Genomic DNA, 17,015 nt, shown 5'->3' on the forward strand with positions numbered 1-17,015 from the left:
GGGGGGGACGTGTGACATCATTGTGACGTCATCGCGGCGCCATCACGACATCCCCCCATGTATTTAATGGGGTTTCTCCCCCCCCCACCCAGTAAGAAAATAAAAAGGAACCTCCCACTTTGTTAAAGAAACGGGAAACTGTTTGCAAAAAAAAAAACAGCCTCAAAAAAAGAATAAAAGGTGGAAAAAGAGACACGGAATCCGGCAAGGGGCGGAGCCCGCGGGGGGGGGCGGAGCTTTATTGGGGGGCGGGGCCCTGCTCGAGGACGCGCTGGGCGTGGGGGAAGCGGCGGGGGGAGAAGTCGGGGTCGTCGCGGAGGCGCCGCTGCAGGTCGGCCTGGAGCTGGGGGGCGGGGCTGGGGGCGGGGCCGGGCGGGACACGCCCCCAGCCCCGCCCACTGAGTCCCACCCCGTCCTTTGGAGCGGGGGGGGTGGTGGGAATCCCACAAGCCCCGCCCATCCTGGTCCCCCCCCCGCCCCCCCAACAGGGCCTGTCGCCCACAGCAGCCCCCACCCCAGGAGCCCCTCCCACCTGTCAGAGCCCCGCCCCCTCCTCAGACCCACCCTTTAAACCCTGCCCTGCCCCCTCCCAACAAGCCGCACCCCCTTCCCGGAGCCCTCCCCCCATGAGGATCCCCGCCCATCCATGAAGCTCCACCCATCCCGCTAGCCCCGCCTCCTCCTTAAATCCCACCCATTCTCCCCACGCTCCACCCCCTGCTCCCCCTCCTGCCGCCTCGGGCCCCGCCCCCTCGCCAAGCCCCGCCCCTCACCTGCAGCCGGTAGCCCTCCTGCAGCGGCCCCTCCCCCAGCTCGCGGCTCAGCCCCTCGGGGGGGCCCAGGGGGCGGGCCCCGGCGGCGCGGGCGGCCCTGCCCACGGCCTCGGACAGCAGCAGGGGCGGCCCCTCGGCCTGCATGGTCTGGGGGCGGGGCCAGCGGGGGGCGGGGCCGTCAGCGAGGGGGCGGGGTGCTTCCCCAGGGGGCGTGTCCACAGGAGGGGGCAGGTCTTGGGGAGTGTGTCCCAGGGGGCATCCATGGGGGGGGGGGGGGGGGGGTGTCCATTGGGCAGGGGCGTGCCCACGGGAGGGGTGAGTGGGCGTGTCCCCGAGGGTGTGTCCGTGGGGGGGGGGGGGGGGTGTCCCAGGGGGTGTGGCGTATCCCAGGGGCGGGTCCATGGGGGGGGGCATGTCTATGGTGGGGGCGGGTCAGTGGGAGGGGCTTTTCCCAGGGGTGTGGTGGGTCCAAGGGGGGGGCGTGTCCCGCGGCGGGGAGGGGGTGCCCAAGGGGCGTGTCCTGTCCTGGGGGGGCGTGTCCCGGAGGTGTGGCCTGCCCTGGGCAGGGAAGGAGGGGTTTCCCGGCGTGTATGGCATGTCCTAGGGAGGGTGTGCCCCAGGGGGCGGGTCCCGGGGGCGTGTCCTGTCCCGGGGGCGTGTCCTGGGGGCGTGTCCTGTCCCGGGGGCGTGCCCCAAGGGGTGTGGCCTGTCCTGGGGGGCGTGTCCTGGAGGTGTGGCCTGCCCTGGGCAGGGGAGGAGGGTTTTCCCAGGGTGTGTGGCATGTCCTAGGGAGGGTGGGCCCCCAGGGGGCGTGGCCTGTCCCGGGGGCGTGGCCTGTCCCGGGGGCGTGTCCCACCTTGCGGCGCTTGGCCGGCATCCCGCTCAGGTAGGCGTCGCTGAGCGGCGGCTGCGCCTGGGCCTTGGCCTTGCGCTGCCGCTGCAGGTCCTGCCGCATGATGGGGACCCACTCCTGGGGGCGGGGGGGGGACACGGTCACCGTGGGGCTGCCCCACGGAGCCCCACAACCCCCCCCCCCCCGTCACTCACCGGGGGGACGGCAGCCGCCCAGGCCTCGCTCTCGGGCGCCAGGGCCTCCTCGGCCGTCGTGGCGGGCGCGGGGGAGCCGGCGCCGTCCCGCTGCCACCGGGAGGGCGGAGCCGCTCAGGGGGCGTGGCTCGCGCAGGCCACGCCCCCCGTGCGCTGGACACGCCCCCTCACCTGTGCACCCTCCGGGGGTGGCGCCGCCTCCTGAACCTCCATGGGCTCCTCCTGGGGGGGCTGCGGGGGGGGGGGGTGGTCAGTAGGGGGTGGAGTCACTAGCAGGTGGGGTCAAGGGGGCGTGGCTACTCGTGAGGGTGGGGCTTCCTCTGAGAGGCGGGGCTGCTAAGGGGGGATGGGATTCCTCACTGGGGGTGGGGCCAGATTGAAGGGGCGGAGTCCCCTGTTCGGGGGTAGGCTCAGCATGCAGGGGGCGGGGCTAATCAGGGTGGGGTTTACAGAAAGGGCGTGGCCTGTGGGCAGGGGGGGCGTGGCTTGGGACACGGAAAGGGGCGGTGCTCAGGGAGCGATTCCTGGTGCTGGGGGTTGTGTCCTGGTTCCAGAGTGTCCATCCCGTTCCCGGGGTTCCTCCCGCCCCATTCCCGTTCCCGGGATCCCTCCCGCCCCATTCCCATTCCCGGGATCCCTCCCGCCCCATTCCCATTCCCGTTCCCGTTCCCGTTCCCATTCCCGGGATCCCTCCCGCCCCATTCCCATTCCCATTCCCGTTCCCGTTCCCATTCCCAGGGTCCCTCCCGCCCCATTCCCGTGGTCCCTCCCGCCCCATTCCCGGGATCCCTCCCGTCCCATTCCCGTTCCCATTCCCGGGATCCCTCCCGTCCCGTTCCCGTGGTCCCTCCCGGTACCTGCGGGGGCCCGGGCGGCTCCGGCAGCCGCCGCACGTAGGGCAGAACCTGCTCCGGGCTCACGGGCATCTGCTCCAGGACGGCCTGGAGCCGCATCCCGACCACGGCCGCCAGCCAGGCCACGAGCGACGGCGACGCCTCGGCCGACATGCGGCGCTGGGGGGGGATGGGGGCAGTTACGACCCCCCCGCAGAGCCCCCGGTCGGGTATTTAACCCCCCCCCCCCCCCGTTATTCCCTGGTTCCCCTTCATTCCACCCTCCCCGGACATTGTCCCCCCCCCAGGGCTCTTCCCACCCGCCCCTCGCTCCTTCCCAGGGGTATTTTCATCCCCATCCCGGGGGTATTTCCCTCCTCCCACAGGTACTTTTGCCCCCTCTGGGTATTTCCTCCTACCCCCCCCCACCCCCCACCCCGGTCAGGGATATTCCCCTCCCCCTGGGGTTTTCCCACCCCCAGCTGTTCCCCCCCCATACAGTGTTCCCTCCCCCCCACAGTGTCCCCCCCCCCGCCCCGGGGTATTTTCTCCCCACCCCCCCCCGGGGTATTTCCCCCCCCCGCTCACGATGCGGTCCCCCCCCCGGGGTATTTCCTGCCCCCCCCCCCGGGGTATTTCTCCCCCCCGGGGTATTTCCCCCCCCCCCGGTGTATTTCCCCCCCCCGCTCACGATGCAGTTCCCCCCCCCCCCCCAGGGTATTTTCTCTTCCCCCGGTGTATTCCCCCCCCAGGGTGTTTCCTGCCCCCCCCCGGTGTATTTTCCCCCCCCCGCTCACGATGCGGTTCCCCCCCCCCCAGGGTATTTCCTCCCCCCCCCCCGGGGTATTTCCTGCCCCCCCCCGCTCACGATGCGGTCCCCCCCCCGCCCAGGTATTTTCTCCCCCCCCCGGTGTATTTCCCCCCCCCGGTGTATTCCCCCCCGCCCCCGCTCACGATGCGGTCCCCCACGAGCGCCGCCAGGGCCCCGCGCTCCCCGCGCAGACAATGGACGTTCAGCGCCAGCCACTCGAACAGGGCCCCGTTGCAGAGCTCCAGGAGCCGCGGCCCCGAACGACCCGTCTGGGGGGGCGGGGGGGGGGGGGGGTGAGGACCCCCCCAGAACGCAGGGACCCCATGGAGACCCCCCCCCCATAGGGAGCCCCCCCCCCCCCGAACCACAGACACCCCATAGGGACCCCCCCCCCAATAGGGACCCCCCCCCCCCACGGCACCACAAACACCCCCCATAGGGACACCCCCCCCCCCCCATAGGGACCCTCCCCCATTGACCCCCCCACACCCCATGGCCCCCCCTCCATTGCCCCCATTTCCCCCCGTGCCCCGTTCCCCCCCCCACCAGCACAGCTCGTGCAGCGCTCTTGCCCCGTTCCACCCCCATTACCCCGTTACCCCCCCCCGTTCCCCCCCCCCGTCTCCCCGTTACCGGCACATCTGAGCACGTGCAACGCTCTTGCCCCATTCCCCCCCCCCGTTACCCCGTTGTTACCAGCGCAGTGCAGCACGTGCAGCGCTCTTGCCCCATTTCCCCCCCGTTACCCCGTTGTTACCCCCCCGTTACCCCGTTGTTACCCCATTGTTACCGGCACATCTGAGCACGTGCAGCGCTCTTGCCCCATCCCCCCCCCGTTACCCCGTTGTTCCCCCCCGTTACCCCGTTGTTACCCCCCCTGTTACCGGCACATCTGAGCACGTGCAGCGCTCTTGCCCCGTTACCCCCCGCCCCCCGTTACCTGCCCCGTTACCCCGTTGTTACCCCATTGTTACCAGCACATCTGAGCACGTGCAGCGCTGTTACCCGCCCCGTTACCCTGTTACCCCGTTATTCCCCCCCACCCCCCGGGTTACCGGCGCAGCGCAGCACATGCAGCGCTCTTGCCCCATTCCCCCCCCCCCGTTACCCGCCCCGTTACCCCGTTGTTCCCCCCCGTTACCCCGCCCGTTACTCCCCATTACCCCATTATTCCCCGTTACCGGCACATCTGAGCACGTGCAGCGCTGTTACCCTCCCCGTTACCCCGCCTGTTACTCCCTATTACCCCGTTATTCCCCATTACCAGCACATCTGAGCACGTGCAGCGCGATGCGGCTGAACTGCTCCTGCAGGAGGGCCACGTTGCTCCGGGTGATGTCGACGCCGTCGGCCACGCGGGCCCCGGCCTGGGACACGGGGGGGGGGGGGGGTCACACGTGGGGACCCCCAAAGGCGCCGCCGCCACCCGCCCCACGGGGGGCCCCACGGCCGCCCCACAGAGACCCCAGGGCCACCCCGGGACCTACAACCCCCCCCGGCGCCCCCAGGACCCCCCCAGGGCCCCCCCAGCCCCATGGGGGCCCCCAGGGCCCTGCGTCCTCCCCACGTGCCCCCTCCTGCCCAGGCCCCCCCCATAGCCCCCCAGCCCCTCTCTAGCCCCCACAGACCCCCCCATAGCCCCATAGCCCCCATAGACCTCCCCATAGACCCCATAGCCCCCACAGCCCCATTGTCCCCATAGACCCCCCCATAGACCCCCCCCCATAGTCCCCATAGACCCCCCCATAGCCCCCACAGCCCCATAGTCCCCATAGACCTCCCCACAGCCCCATAGTCCCCATAGACCTCCCCATAGCCCCATAGTCCCCATAGACCCCCCCATAGCCCCCATAGCCCCATAGCCCCCATTGACCCCCCCATAGACCCCCCCATAGCCCCATAGTCCCCATAGCCCCCCACATCCCCATAGCCCCCCATAGCCCCCCCAGCCCCTCTCTAGCCCCCATAGACCCCCCCATAGCCCCATAGCCCCCATAGACCCCCCCATAGACTCCCCTGCAGCCCCCCCATAGCCCCCCCAGCTCCATAGCCCCCCCCAGCCCCATAGCCCCCCATACCCCCCTGTACCCCCCCATAGCCCCCACATCCCCGGCCCCACACGAAGCTCTCCCGGATGAATTCCTCCAGCCCCGCGATCAGCTCCTGCGTCGCCGCCTGGGGGGACGGGGGGGTTAGGAGGGTTGGGGGGGCCGGGGGGTCACAGGGGTGTCCCCCCCCCGGAGGGCCAGGGAGGGGTTATGGGGCTGGGGGGGGGTGTTCTGGGGTGTTTTGGGCCATTTTGGGCTGTTTTCTCACCCACATGTTGCTCTCTGACGCCTCCCGGCCCCCCAGGCAGCATTAGGGGAACGTTAGGGGCTCGGGGGTGTTTTGGGTGTTCTGGGCTGTTTTGGGGGTGTTTTGGGCCGTTTTGGGTCTGTTTTGGGCTGTTTTGGGGGTGTTTCGGGTGTTTCCTCACCCGCACATTGCTCTCTGTGGCCTCCCGATCCAAGGAAGCATTAGGGGAACATTAGGGGCTCAGGATTATTTTGGGGCTGTTTTGGGCTGTTCCGGGTGTTATTTCGGGGTGTTTTGGGCTGTTTCACGAGTATTTCGGGCCGTTTCAGGCCGTTTCTGGCTCTTTCGGGGTGTTTCCTCACCCGCACATTGGTCTCTGTGGCCTCCCGGCCCCCCAGGCAGCATTAGGGGAACATTACGGGCCCTGGGGGTGTTTTGGGGTGTTCTGGGGGTATTTGGGGTGTTTTTGGGGCATTTTGGGGTGTTTCAGGCCGTTTTCTCACCCGCACGTTGGTCTCGGTGGCCTCCCGGCCCCCCAGGAGGCATTAGGGGAGTGTTACGGGCCCTGGGGTGTTCTGGGGGTATTTTGGGGTGTTCTGGGGTATTTTGGGCCATTCTGGGGGTATTTTGGGGTGTTTTGGGGTATTTCTGGCTGTTTCGGACCGTTTCCTCACCCGCACGTTGCTCTCCGTGGCCTCCCGGCCCCCCAGGAAGCATTAGGGGAGCGTTACGGGCCCTGGGGGTGTTCTGGGGGTATTTTGGGGTGTTTTGGGGGTGTTTTGGGCTGTTCCGGGGGTATTTCGGGCCGTTTCGGGCCGTTTTGGGGGTGTTTTGGGCCGTTTTCTCACCCGCACGTTGCTCTCCGACGCCTCCCGGCCCCCCAGGAAGCATTAGGGGAGTGTTACGGGCCCTGGGGGTGTTCTGGGGGTATTTTGGGGTGTTTTGGGGTATTTTGGGCCGTTCTGGGGGTATTTTGGGGTGTTTTGGGGGTGTTTCTGGCCGTTTCGGGCCGTTTCCTCACCCGCACGTTGCTCTCCGTGGCCTCCCGGCCCCCCAGGAATCGCTCCCGGAACAGGCGCCGCAGGGGGGGCTGCAGCCGCTGCAGGGGCTGGCACTGCCCGTGCAGGAGCAGGACCACGTCCACCATGGAGACACCGCGACAGAGGAGAGCGAGGAGATCGGCCAGGAATCCTGCGGGAATAACGGGAATAACGGGAATGAGGAGACCCGGGAATGGGAGAGCAGGACCACGTCCACCATGGAGACCCCCCGGCACAGGAGGGCGAGGAGCTCGGCCAGGAATCCTGCGGGAATAACGGGAATAACGGGAATGAGGAGAGCAGGACCACGTCCACCATGGAGACACCGCGACAGAGGAGGGCGAGGAGATCGGCCAGGAATCCTGCGGGAATAACGGGAATAACGGGAATGAGGATGGGGAGAGACCCAGGAATGGGGATAGCGAGGAGATCGGCAAGGAATCCTGCGGGAATAACGGGGAATAATGGAATAACAGGAATGGGAATGGGGGAGAGCAGGACCACGTCCACCATGGAGACACCGCGACACAGGAGAGCCAGGAGATCGGCCAGGAATCCTGCGGGAATAACGGGAATAACGGGAATGGGGAGAGCAGGACCACGTCCACCATGGAGACCCCCCGGCAAAGGAGGGCCAGGAGATCCGCAAGGAATCCTGCGGGAATAACGGGAATAATGGGAATGAGGAGACCCGGGAATGGGGAGAGCAGGACCACGTCCACCATGGAGACACCGCGACAGAGCAGGGCGAGGAGATCCGCAAGGAATCCTGCGGGAATAACGGGAATGAGGAGACCCGGGAATGGGGAGAGCGAGGAGATCCGCAAGGAATCCTGCGGGAATAACGGGAATAATGGGAATAACGGAATGGGGATGGGGAGAGCAGGACCACGTCCACCATGGAGACACCGCGACAAAGGAGAGCCAGGAGATCGGCAAGGAATCCTGCGGGAATAATGGGAATAACGGGAATAACGGGAATGGGGATGGGAGAGCAGGACCACGTCCACCATGGAGACCCCCCGGCAAAGGAGGGCGAGCAGCTCCGCAAGGAATCCTGCGGGAATAACGGGAATAACAGGAATAACGGGAATGGGGAGAGCAGGACCACGTCCACCATGGAGACACCGCGACAGAGGAGGGCCAGGAGATCCGCAAGGAATCCTGCGGGAATAACGGGAATAACGGGAATGAGGAGACCCGGGAATGGGGAGAGCAGGACCACGTCCACCATGGAGACCCCCCGGCAAAGGAGGGCGAGGAGATCGGCCAGGAATGCGGGAATGGGAGAGATGGGAATGGGCAGAGACACCTGGGAATGAGGAGAGCCCCATGGAAAAATGGGGGGGTTCGAGACTCATTGGGGGTCCCATCCTGCCCTCACCCCCCATTATTGGGGTCCCCCTGTCCCATATTGGGGTCCTGTCCCTCCCCCTGTATCGGGGTCCCTCTCTCCTGTTATCGGGGTCATTCTCCCCTGTTATTGGGGTCCCTCTCTCCCCCCATTATCGGGTCCCTCTCTCCCTTTGTTATGGGGGGTCCCCCCCATTATTGGGGTCCCTCTCTCTTCCCCGTTATGGGGGTCCCTCTCTCCCATTATTGGGGTGTTCCCCCATTATTGGGGTCCCTCGTTCCCGTTACGGGGCTCACTCTCTCCCATTATTGGGGTCCCTCTCTCCCCCCATTTTATTGGGGTCCCTCTCCCTTTCCCGTTACGGGGCTCCCTCTCCCCCCCATGTTATCGGTGTCCCCCCGTCCCTCACCGTGTCCCCCGTCCCCGCCGTCCCCGCCGTCCCGGTCCCTGTTTCGGGGTGTCCCCCCCGTTATGGGGGGTCCCTCTCCCCCGTCCCTCACCGTGTCCCCCGTCCCCGCCGTCCCGGTCCCTGTTTTGGGGTCCCCCCCCCTGTCCCTCACCGTGTCCCCCGTCCCCACCGTCCCCGCCGTCCCGGTCCCCGTTTCGGGGTGTCCCCCGTCCCGTCCCTCACCGTGTCCCCGTCCCCGCCGTCCCCGCCGTCCCGGTCCCCCCCCATGTTATCGGGGTCCCCCCCGTCCCGTCCCTCACCGTGTCCCCCGTCCCCGTCCCGGTCCCTGTTTTGGGGTGTCCCCCCCATGTTATCGGTGTCCCCCCCGTCCCGCACCGTGTCCCCGTCCCCCGCCGTCCCGGTCCCTGTTTCGGGTGTCCCCCCCGTCCCGTCCCTCACCGTGTCCCCCGTCCCCGCCGTCCCGGTCCCCGTTTCGGGGTGTCCCCCCCATGTTATCGGGGTCCCCCCATTCCGCACCGTGTCCCCCGTCCCCGCCGTCCCGGTCCCCGTTTCGGGGTGTCCCCCCGTTATCGGGGTCCCTCTCTCCCGTTATGGGGGTCCCTCTCCCCCATTCCGCACCGTGTCCCCCGTCCCCGCCGTCCCGGTCCCTGTTTTGGGGTGTCCCCCCTCATTATCGGGGTCCCTCTCCCCCGTTATCGGTGTCCCCCCCGTCCCACACCGTGTCCCCCGTCCCTGTCGTCCCGGTCCCCGTTTCGGGGTGTCCCCCCCATGTTATCGGTGTCCCCCCGTCCCGTCCCTCACCGTGTCCCCCGTCCCCGCCGTCCCCGCCGTCCCGGTCCCCCCCATGTTATCGGGGTCCCTCTCTCCCGTTATGGGGGGGTCCCTCTCTCCTGTCCCTCACCGTGTCCCCCGTCCCCGCTGTCCCCGCCGTCCCGGTCCCCGTTATCGGGGTCCCTCTCTCCCGTTATTGGGGTCCCCCCCGTCCCTCACCGTGTCCCCCGTCCCCGCCGTCCCCGCCGTCCCGGTCCCCGTTTCGGGGTGTCCCCCCCGTTATCGGGGTCCCTCTCTCCTGTTATTGGTGTTCCCCCGTCCCGTCCCTCACCGTGTCCCCCGTCCCCGCCGTCCCGGTCCCCGTTTCGGGGTGTCCCCCCCCCGTCCCTCACCGTGTCCCCCGTCCCCGCCGTCCCCGCCGTCCCGGTCCCCGTTTCGGGGTGTCCCCCCCGTCCCCGCCGTCCCCCCCGTCCCGGTCCCCGTTTCGGGGTGTCCCCCCCATGTTATCGGGGTCCCTCACCGTGTCCCCCGTCCCCGCCGTCCCGGTCCCCGTTATCGGGGTCCCTCTCCCCCCCCGGTTATCGGTGTCCCCCCCGTCCCGTCCCTCACCGTGTCCCCCGTCCCCGCCGTCCCCGCCGTCCCGGTCGCCGTCGTCCCCTCCCAGCCGCTCCATGAAGGCCGCGATGCTCTCGTTGCCGCCGGCGCCGGCGCCGCCCAGCGAGCCCAACATGGCGGACAGGACGCCCTGCAGGACGCTCGTGAAGAACTCGGGGGGCAGCGGCCCCGCCCGCGCGGGGGGCGGGGCCTCCGAGGGGGGCGGAGCCTGGGGTGGAGCCTCAGAGGAGGGCGGTGCCTCAGCGGGGGGCGGAGCCTCGGCGGGGGGCGGAGCCTCCTCTGGCGGGGGCGGGGCCGCCTCGGGGGCGGCGCTGGGGGAGGAGGGGGCGGAGCTTCCCTGCGAGGCCTGGGGGGAGGGGGGAGGGAGGGGTTACCCAGGGTGCCCTTCCCAGCATGCCCCGGGGTACAGGCCCCGCCCACCACCGCCACCATGTTCCCATCATGCCCCGCAGCACCCCCATGATGCCACGGGGCCGGGTGGTCCCTCCCCCATCTCCCATGATGCTGTGGGGCAGGGGGTTCCTTCCCCTCCATATTCTCAGGGTGCCTTGGGGCAGACCCGCCCCCCTTCCCATCATCCCATGGGGCAGGACCTCCCTCCCATTCCCATGATGCTGTGGGGCAGAGCCGCCCCCCTCCCCATTCCCATAATCCCACGGGGCAGCAGGGTCCCCCCCCCATCTCCCATGATGCCCCGCCCCCTCGCCCCGCCCCCCCCGTGCCTGCAGGAAGTCGCTGACGCCCTGCAGGAAGGCGGCCCCGCCCGGCATCGCCACGGCGACCGCGGGCGCCGGCCCCGCCCCCAGCAGCCCCCCCAGCAGCTGGGCCAGGGGCAGCTCCTCGGGGGGGGCGGGGCCGCCCGGGGCCCCGCCCCCCTCCCCCGCGGGCGGGGCCGGGGGGGTCCCGGCGGGGGGGGGCGGCCGGGGGGGGCCGGCGGCGACGAGGAGGAGGTGGGCGGGGCCGGGGGGGCGGGGCCGGCGCCGCCCTGGGCTGGGGGGAGGGGCAACGTGAGCTCCGCCCCCCCTCCCCACAATGCCCTGGGGAGCCTCCCCCACGGAGCAATATGGCCGCCCCCTCCCACACAGCAATATGGCCGCCCCCTCCCACAAGGCAACATGGCTGCCCCCCTCCCACAATGCCCCGGGCACCTCTTCCCTTCCCACAATGCACCGAGGTGGCCCCTCCCACAAGGCAACATGGCCGCCGCCGTCCCCCCACGCCTCGCGTGGCTCCTCCCCCTTTCCCAGAATCCCCCGCGGTGGCTCCTCCCCCTTCCCAGCGGGCACCGGGGCAGCCCCCAGGCTGCTCCCCTCCCCCTCCCTGGTCCCATGATGCCGCAAGGCCCCCCCATTGTCCCATTGTCCCCCCATTGTCCCCATTGTCCCCTCACCCATCAGCACGGGCTGCAGCAGCAGTTGCCCCCCATGTCCCCACATTGTCCCCATTGTCCCCATTGTCCCCATTGTCCCCCCATTGTCCCCATTGTCCCCTCCTCATTGTACCCATCAGCACGGGCTGCAGCAGCAGTTGCCCCACGAGGCCGCTGATGACCTGGGCGAGCGACGCCCCCGGCCCGGGCGGGGCCTGCGGGGGACAAAGGGGGCGGGGTCGGCACCGGGAACCGCCCACAATGCACCGGGAACCGCCCACAATGCACCGGGAGCCGCCCCCTCCCACAATGCACCGGGAACTGCCCCACAATGCACCAGGAACCTCCCACAATGCACCGGGAACCACCCACAATGCACCGGGAACCACCCACAATGCACCGGGAACCGCCCCCTCCCACAATGCACCGGGAACTGCCCACAATGCACCGGGAACCGCCCCCTCCCACAATGCACCGGGAACCGCCCACAATGCACCGGGAACCGCCCCCTCCCACAATGCACCGGGAACTGCCCACAATGCACCGGGAGCCCCCCATGATGCACCGGGAACCGCCCACAATGCACCGGGAACCGCCCCCTCCCACAATGCACTGGGAATTGCCCCTCCCAATGCACCGGAGGCTCCGCCCATCCCACTCCCCTCCCATGATGCTCCGCCCCCCTACCCCATGGCGCACCAGGACCCCCCCCCCAATCCCATGATGCCCTGGGGCTCCCAGCGTGCCCCATGCTCCCCCCACGATGCCCCGCCCCTCCCCGAAGCCCCTCCCCTCCCCGAAGCCCCGCCCCCTCCCCGATGCCCCACCCCCTCCCCGAAGCCCCGCCCCTCCCCGAGGCCCCGCCCACTCACCCCGCCCTGGGGGGCTCCGGGGTGGGTCGGCCGCGGCCCCGGCGGGGGGGGGGCGGGCGATGACCACGCGGGCGGGGGCGGGGAAGGCGCCCACGGCCTGGCCTGGGGGAGGGGCACGGTGAGGGGCGGGGCCACTGTGGGGCGGGGCCACTGTGGGGCGGGGCCGCTATGGGGTGGGGATGCTATGGGGCGGGGCCACCGTGGGGCGGGGCCACCGTGGGGCGGGGTCACCATGGGGCGGGGCTGCCATGGGGCGGGGCCATCTTGTGCCCCACAAGGCGCCGCCATCTTGTGCTGCCCCCACCCCATGGCGGAGCCGCCATTTTGAAGCATGACTGGGAGGGAAAGGGCTGTGGGGCGGCACCGTGGGGCACGGGGGGGTCCCGGGGGGGTCCTGGGGGGCACGGGGGGGTCCCGGGGGCACCATGGGGCACAGGGGGCATCCTGGGGGTCCCGGGGTGGCGCTGTGGGGCACAGGGGGATCCCAGGGACACCATGGGGCACAGGGGGCATCCTGGGGGTCCCGGGGCGGCGCTGTGGGGCACGGGGGGGATCCTGGGGGCACTGTGGGGCACGGGGGGGATCCTGGGGGTCCCGGGGGGCTCCGGGGGGTCCCAGGGACCCCATGGAGCACAGGGGGGGTCCCGGGGGTCCCAGGGCGGCTCTGTGGGGCACAGGGGGATCCCAGGGACCCCATGGAGCACAGGGGGGGTCCCGGGGGGCTCCGGGGGTCCCAGGGACACCATGGGGCACAGGGGGGTCTCAGAGGGGTCCCGGGGACACCATGGGGCACAGGGGGGTCCCAGGGGCACTGTGGGCACGGGGGGGGTCCTGGGGGTCCCAGGGCGGTCCCAGGGACCCCATGGGGCACAGGGGGTCCTGGGGGGCACGGGGGGGTCCCGGGGACACCATGGGGCACAGGGGGGGTCCCAGGGGGCATGGGGGGTCCCAGGGGGGTCCCAGGGGGCACAGGGGGGATCCCAGGGACCCCATGGGGCACAGGGGGGTCCTGGAGGTCCCAGGGGGATCCCAGGGACCCCATGGGGCACAGGGGGGTGTCCCGGGGGGCACAGGGGGTTCCCCGGGGGTCCCGGGGCGCTCCGGGGTCCCCGTTCCCGGTACCGGCGGCAGCGGCGGACGCGGCGGCCGCCACCGCCTGCTGCGTGATCTGATGGGCCACGGCCTGCAGGAACTCGGGGGGCAGCGGCGGCAGCGCCGGGGGGGCCCCGCCTGGGGCGGCCGTGGGGCAGACCCGTAAGTGCCCCGAGAGCCCCCCCAGTGCCCCGAACCCACCCGAAACGCCCCCAAATACCCCGTGACCCCCCGGGGTGCCCCCAATCACCTCAACAGCCGCTGCAAGACCCCCCAATCCCCCTAATTGCCCCCAAACCCCCCGAGTTGCCCCAAATGCCCCCAAATCCTCCCCAAGCTGTCCCAATTGCCCCCAAGCTCCCCCCTAGTTGCCTCAATGGCCCCCAAGTTGCCCCAAATGCCCCCAAGTTGCCCCAAACGCCCCCAGATCCCCCCAAGTTGCCCCCAGATCCCCCCAAGTTGCCCCAAATCCCTCCAGTTGCCCCAGACCCCCCCAGTTGCCCCCAGATCCTCCCCCAGTTGCCCCCCAGTTGCCCCGATCCCCCCAGTTGCCCCAATCCCCCCCCAGTTGCCCCAGATCCCCCCAGTTGCCCCCGATCCCCCCCAGTTGCCCCACATCCCCTCCAGTTGCCCCGATTCCCCCAGTTGCCCCAGACCCCCCCAGTTGCCCCGATCCCCCCCAGTTGCCCCAGATCCCCCCCAGTTGCCCCAGATCCACCCCCCCAGTTGCCCCAGATCCCCCCCAGTTGCCCCCCCAGTTGCCCCGATCCCCCCCACTTGCCCCAGCCCCCCCACTCACCCATGCCCAGGGCAGGTCCTGGGGCGCTGCTGCCCCCCGGCGGGGCTCTGTGGGGGGCAGGGGGTGAGCGGGGCCCGGCCCCCCGACATGGGGGTCCCCGGCCCCATCCCAGTCCCGTTCCCTTCCCATCCCATCCCGTATCTGTATCCCTGTCCGTATCCCGTACCTGGGATGTTCATGTGCATCATGACGAGCCGCTCCTGGCCCCATCCCCTCCCCATTCCGTCCCGTATCCATCCCCATTCCCGTCTCCATCCCTATCCCTATCCATATGCCCTACCCGGGATGTTCATGTGCATCATGACGAGCTGCTCCTGTTCCCATTCCCATCCCATCCCGTATCTGTATCCCTATCCATATCCCATACCCGGGATGTTCATGTGAATCATGACGAGCGGCTCCTGTTCCCTTCCCATCCATCCCATCCCGTATCCTATCCCTGTCCGTATCCCGTACCCGGGATGTTCATGTGCATCATGACGAGCTGCTCCTGTTCCCATTCCCATCCCATCCCGTATCCCTATCCCTATCCGTATCCCGTACCCGGATGTTCATGTGCATCATGACGAGCAGCTCCCGGCCCCATCCCCTCCCCATTCCGTCCCGTATCCATCCCCATTCCCATCTCCATCCCTATCCCTATCTGTATCCCGTACCCGGGATGTTCATGTGCATCATGACCAGCGGCTCCCGTTCCCGTATCCCCATTCCCGTATCCCCATTCCCATTCCCATTCCCATATCCCGTATCCCGTACCCGGGATGTTCATGTGCATCATGACCAGCGGCTCCCGTTCCCGTATCCCCATCCCCGTTCCCGTATCCCCATCCCCATTCCCATTCCTGTATCCTCATTCCCATATCCCATATCCCGTATCCCATTCCCATATCCCATATCCCGTATCCCATTCCCATGTTCCGTACCCGGGATGTTCATGTGCATCATGACCAGCGGCTCCCGTTCCCGTATCCCCGTTCCCATTCCCATATCCCCATTCCCATATCCCATATCCCATATCCCCATTCCCACATCCGTATCCCGTATCCCGTACCCGGGATGTTCATGTGCATCATGACCAGCGGCTCCCGTTCCCGTATCCCCATTCCCATTCCCGTATCCCATTCCCATATTCCGTACCCGGGATGTTCATGTGCATCATGACCAGCGGCTCCAGCGCCTGGTGCTGGATCCGGATCACTCGGGGCGGCGCCGCGGGGGGGCCGGGCGGGGGGGGCGGCGGCGCCGGCCCCTCGGGGGGGTCCCCGGGGGGGGTCCCGGTGCTGCCGGGGGGGGGCCCCTCGGCGGGGGCGGGGGGGGCGGGGGGGCCGCGGGCCCCGTTTCCCGTCATTGTCACCGTGGTGCCCACGTTGATCTGGGGGGGGGGGGGGGCGGGGGGGTCGGGGGGGCGCCCAGAGCCCCCCAACCCGGTGGGAGCCCCAGACCCCCATCCCGGACACCAGGGACCCCCCGGAGCCCCCCAAACCCGGTGGGAGCCCCAGACCCCCAACCCGGACACCAGGGACCCCCTGGAGCCCCCCAAACCCTGCGGGACCCCCCAGACCCCCAACCCGGACACCAGGGCCCCCCCGGAGCCCCCCAAACCCTGCAGGACCCCCCAGACCCCCAACCCGGACACCAGGGACCCCTTGGAGCCCCCCAAAACCTGAGGGACCCCCCAGACCCCCAACCCGGACACCAGGGACCCCCCGGAGCCCCCCAAAACCTGCGGGACCCCCCAGACCCCCAACCCGGACACCAGGGACCCCCGGAGCCCCCCCAGCCCCTCGGGGATCCCCCCAACCCCCATCCCGGACACCAGGGCCCCCCCAAGTCCCTTGGGGACCCCCTCAGCCCCCCCCCCCGGACGCCTGGGCCCCTTTAACCCCCCCACGTCCCTCAGGGCCCCCCCTAGTTTGCACCCCCGGCCCCCCCCAAGCCCCTCAGGGACCCCCCCCCCCAGCCCCCTCCCTCCCGGACGCCTGGGCCCCTTTAGCCCCCCCATGTCCCCTCGGGGCCCCCCCAGCTCCCACCCCCGGCCCCCCCAAGCCCTTTGAGGACCCCCCCCCAGCCCCCCCCGGACTCCTGGGCCCCCCCAAGCCCCTCGGGGATCCTCCCAGCCCCTTGGGGACCCCCTCAGACCCCCCCACCGGACGCCTGGGCCCCCCTCAGCTCCTTGTCCCCCCCCCATCTCCTCCCCTATCCCGGACGCCTGGGCCCCCCCAGCCCCTCAGGCCCCCCCATGTCCCCCCCCTCAGACGCCTGGGCCCCCCCATCTCCCCCCCTCCCGGATGCCTGGGCCCCCCCATCCCCCCGGGGCCCCCCCCCCAGCTCCCACCCCTGGACCCCCCCCAAGCCCTTTGGGGACCCCCTCAGCCCCACCCCCCGGACTCCTGGGCCCCCCCCAGCCCCTCGGGGACCCCCCCAGCCCCCCCAATCCCTCAGGCCCCCCCATCTCCCCCCCCCGGACTCCTGGGCGCCCCCATCCCCTCGGGGACCCCCCAATCCCTCAGGCCCCCCCATGTCCCCCCCCCCCGGACGCCTGGGCCCCCCCCCCATGTCCCCCCCCCCCCGGACACCCGGCCCCCCCGCCCCCCCACCTGGATGGGGATGGCCGCCGGCTGCAGCACCACGGGGGCCGCGTAGGGGCCCCCCCCCGGGCGGGCCACGTGCAGCGCGCGGGGGGGGGGCGGCCCCAGGTTGCAGCGCAGCTCGGACAGGGCCACCAGGAGCGTCCCCAGGAGCCGCTGGCCCTCGGCCACCAGCGCCAGGAGCCGCTGCTGCGCGGGGAGCGCCTGGGAGGGGACCTGCGGGGACAACAGGGAATGAGCGGGGATGGATGGAGGGAATCCCGGGAATGAGGGTGGATGGATGGAGACCCCCCCGGGAATGAGCGGGGATGGAGGGAGCATCCCCAGGAGCCGCTGCTGCGCGGGGA

At 70.2% G+C, this 17,015-nt stretch overlaps 1 protein-coding gene across 1 annotated transcript; it reads right to left on the reverse strand.

Annotated features, from left to right (window-relative positions):
• Positions 1–209: 209 nt before the first annotated feature.
• On the reverse strand, positions 210–16,884 carry BAG6 (BAG cochaperone 6; the record flags this gene model as incomplete). The annotated part of the gene is given in 19 exon segments (XM_088538806.1): positions 210–343; positions 774–920; positions 1,630–1,743; positions 1,821–1,910; positions 1,992–2,051; positions 2,678–2,833; positions 3,608–3,733; positions 4,745–4,831; positions 5,586–5,639; positions 6,781–6,950; positions 9,943–10,259; positions 10,675–10,784; positions 10,820–10,938; positions 11,451–11,532; positions 12,190–12,240; positions 12,242–12,291; positions 13,312–13,407; positions 15,218–15,452; positions 16,678–16,884. Coding segments are annotated over 19 exon segments (2,376 nt in total), but the record flags the coding sequence as incomplete, so codon positions are not given.
• Between the last annotated feature and the right edge of the window lie 131 nt (positions 16,885–17,015).

The sequence above is a fragment of the Tinamus guttatus genome, unplaced genomic scaffold (assembly GCF_059628265.1).
Source record: "Tinamus guttatus ecotype Peru unplaced genomic scaffold, ASM5962826v1 Tinamus_guttatus_pri_ptg001196l, whole genome shotgun sequence".
NCBI lineage: Eukaryota > Metazoa > Chordata > Aves > Tinamiformes > Tinamidae > Tinamus > Tinamus guttatus.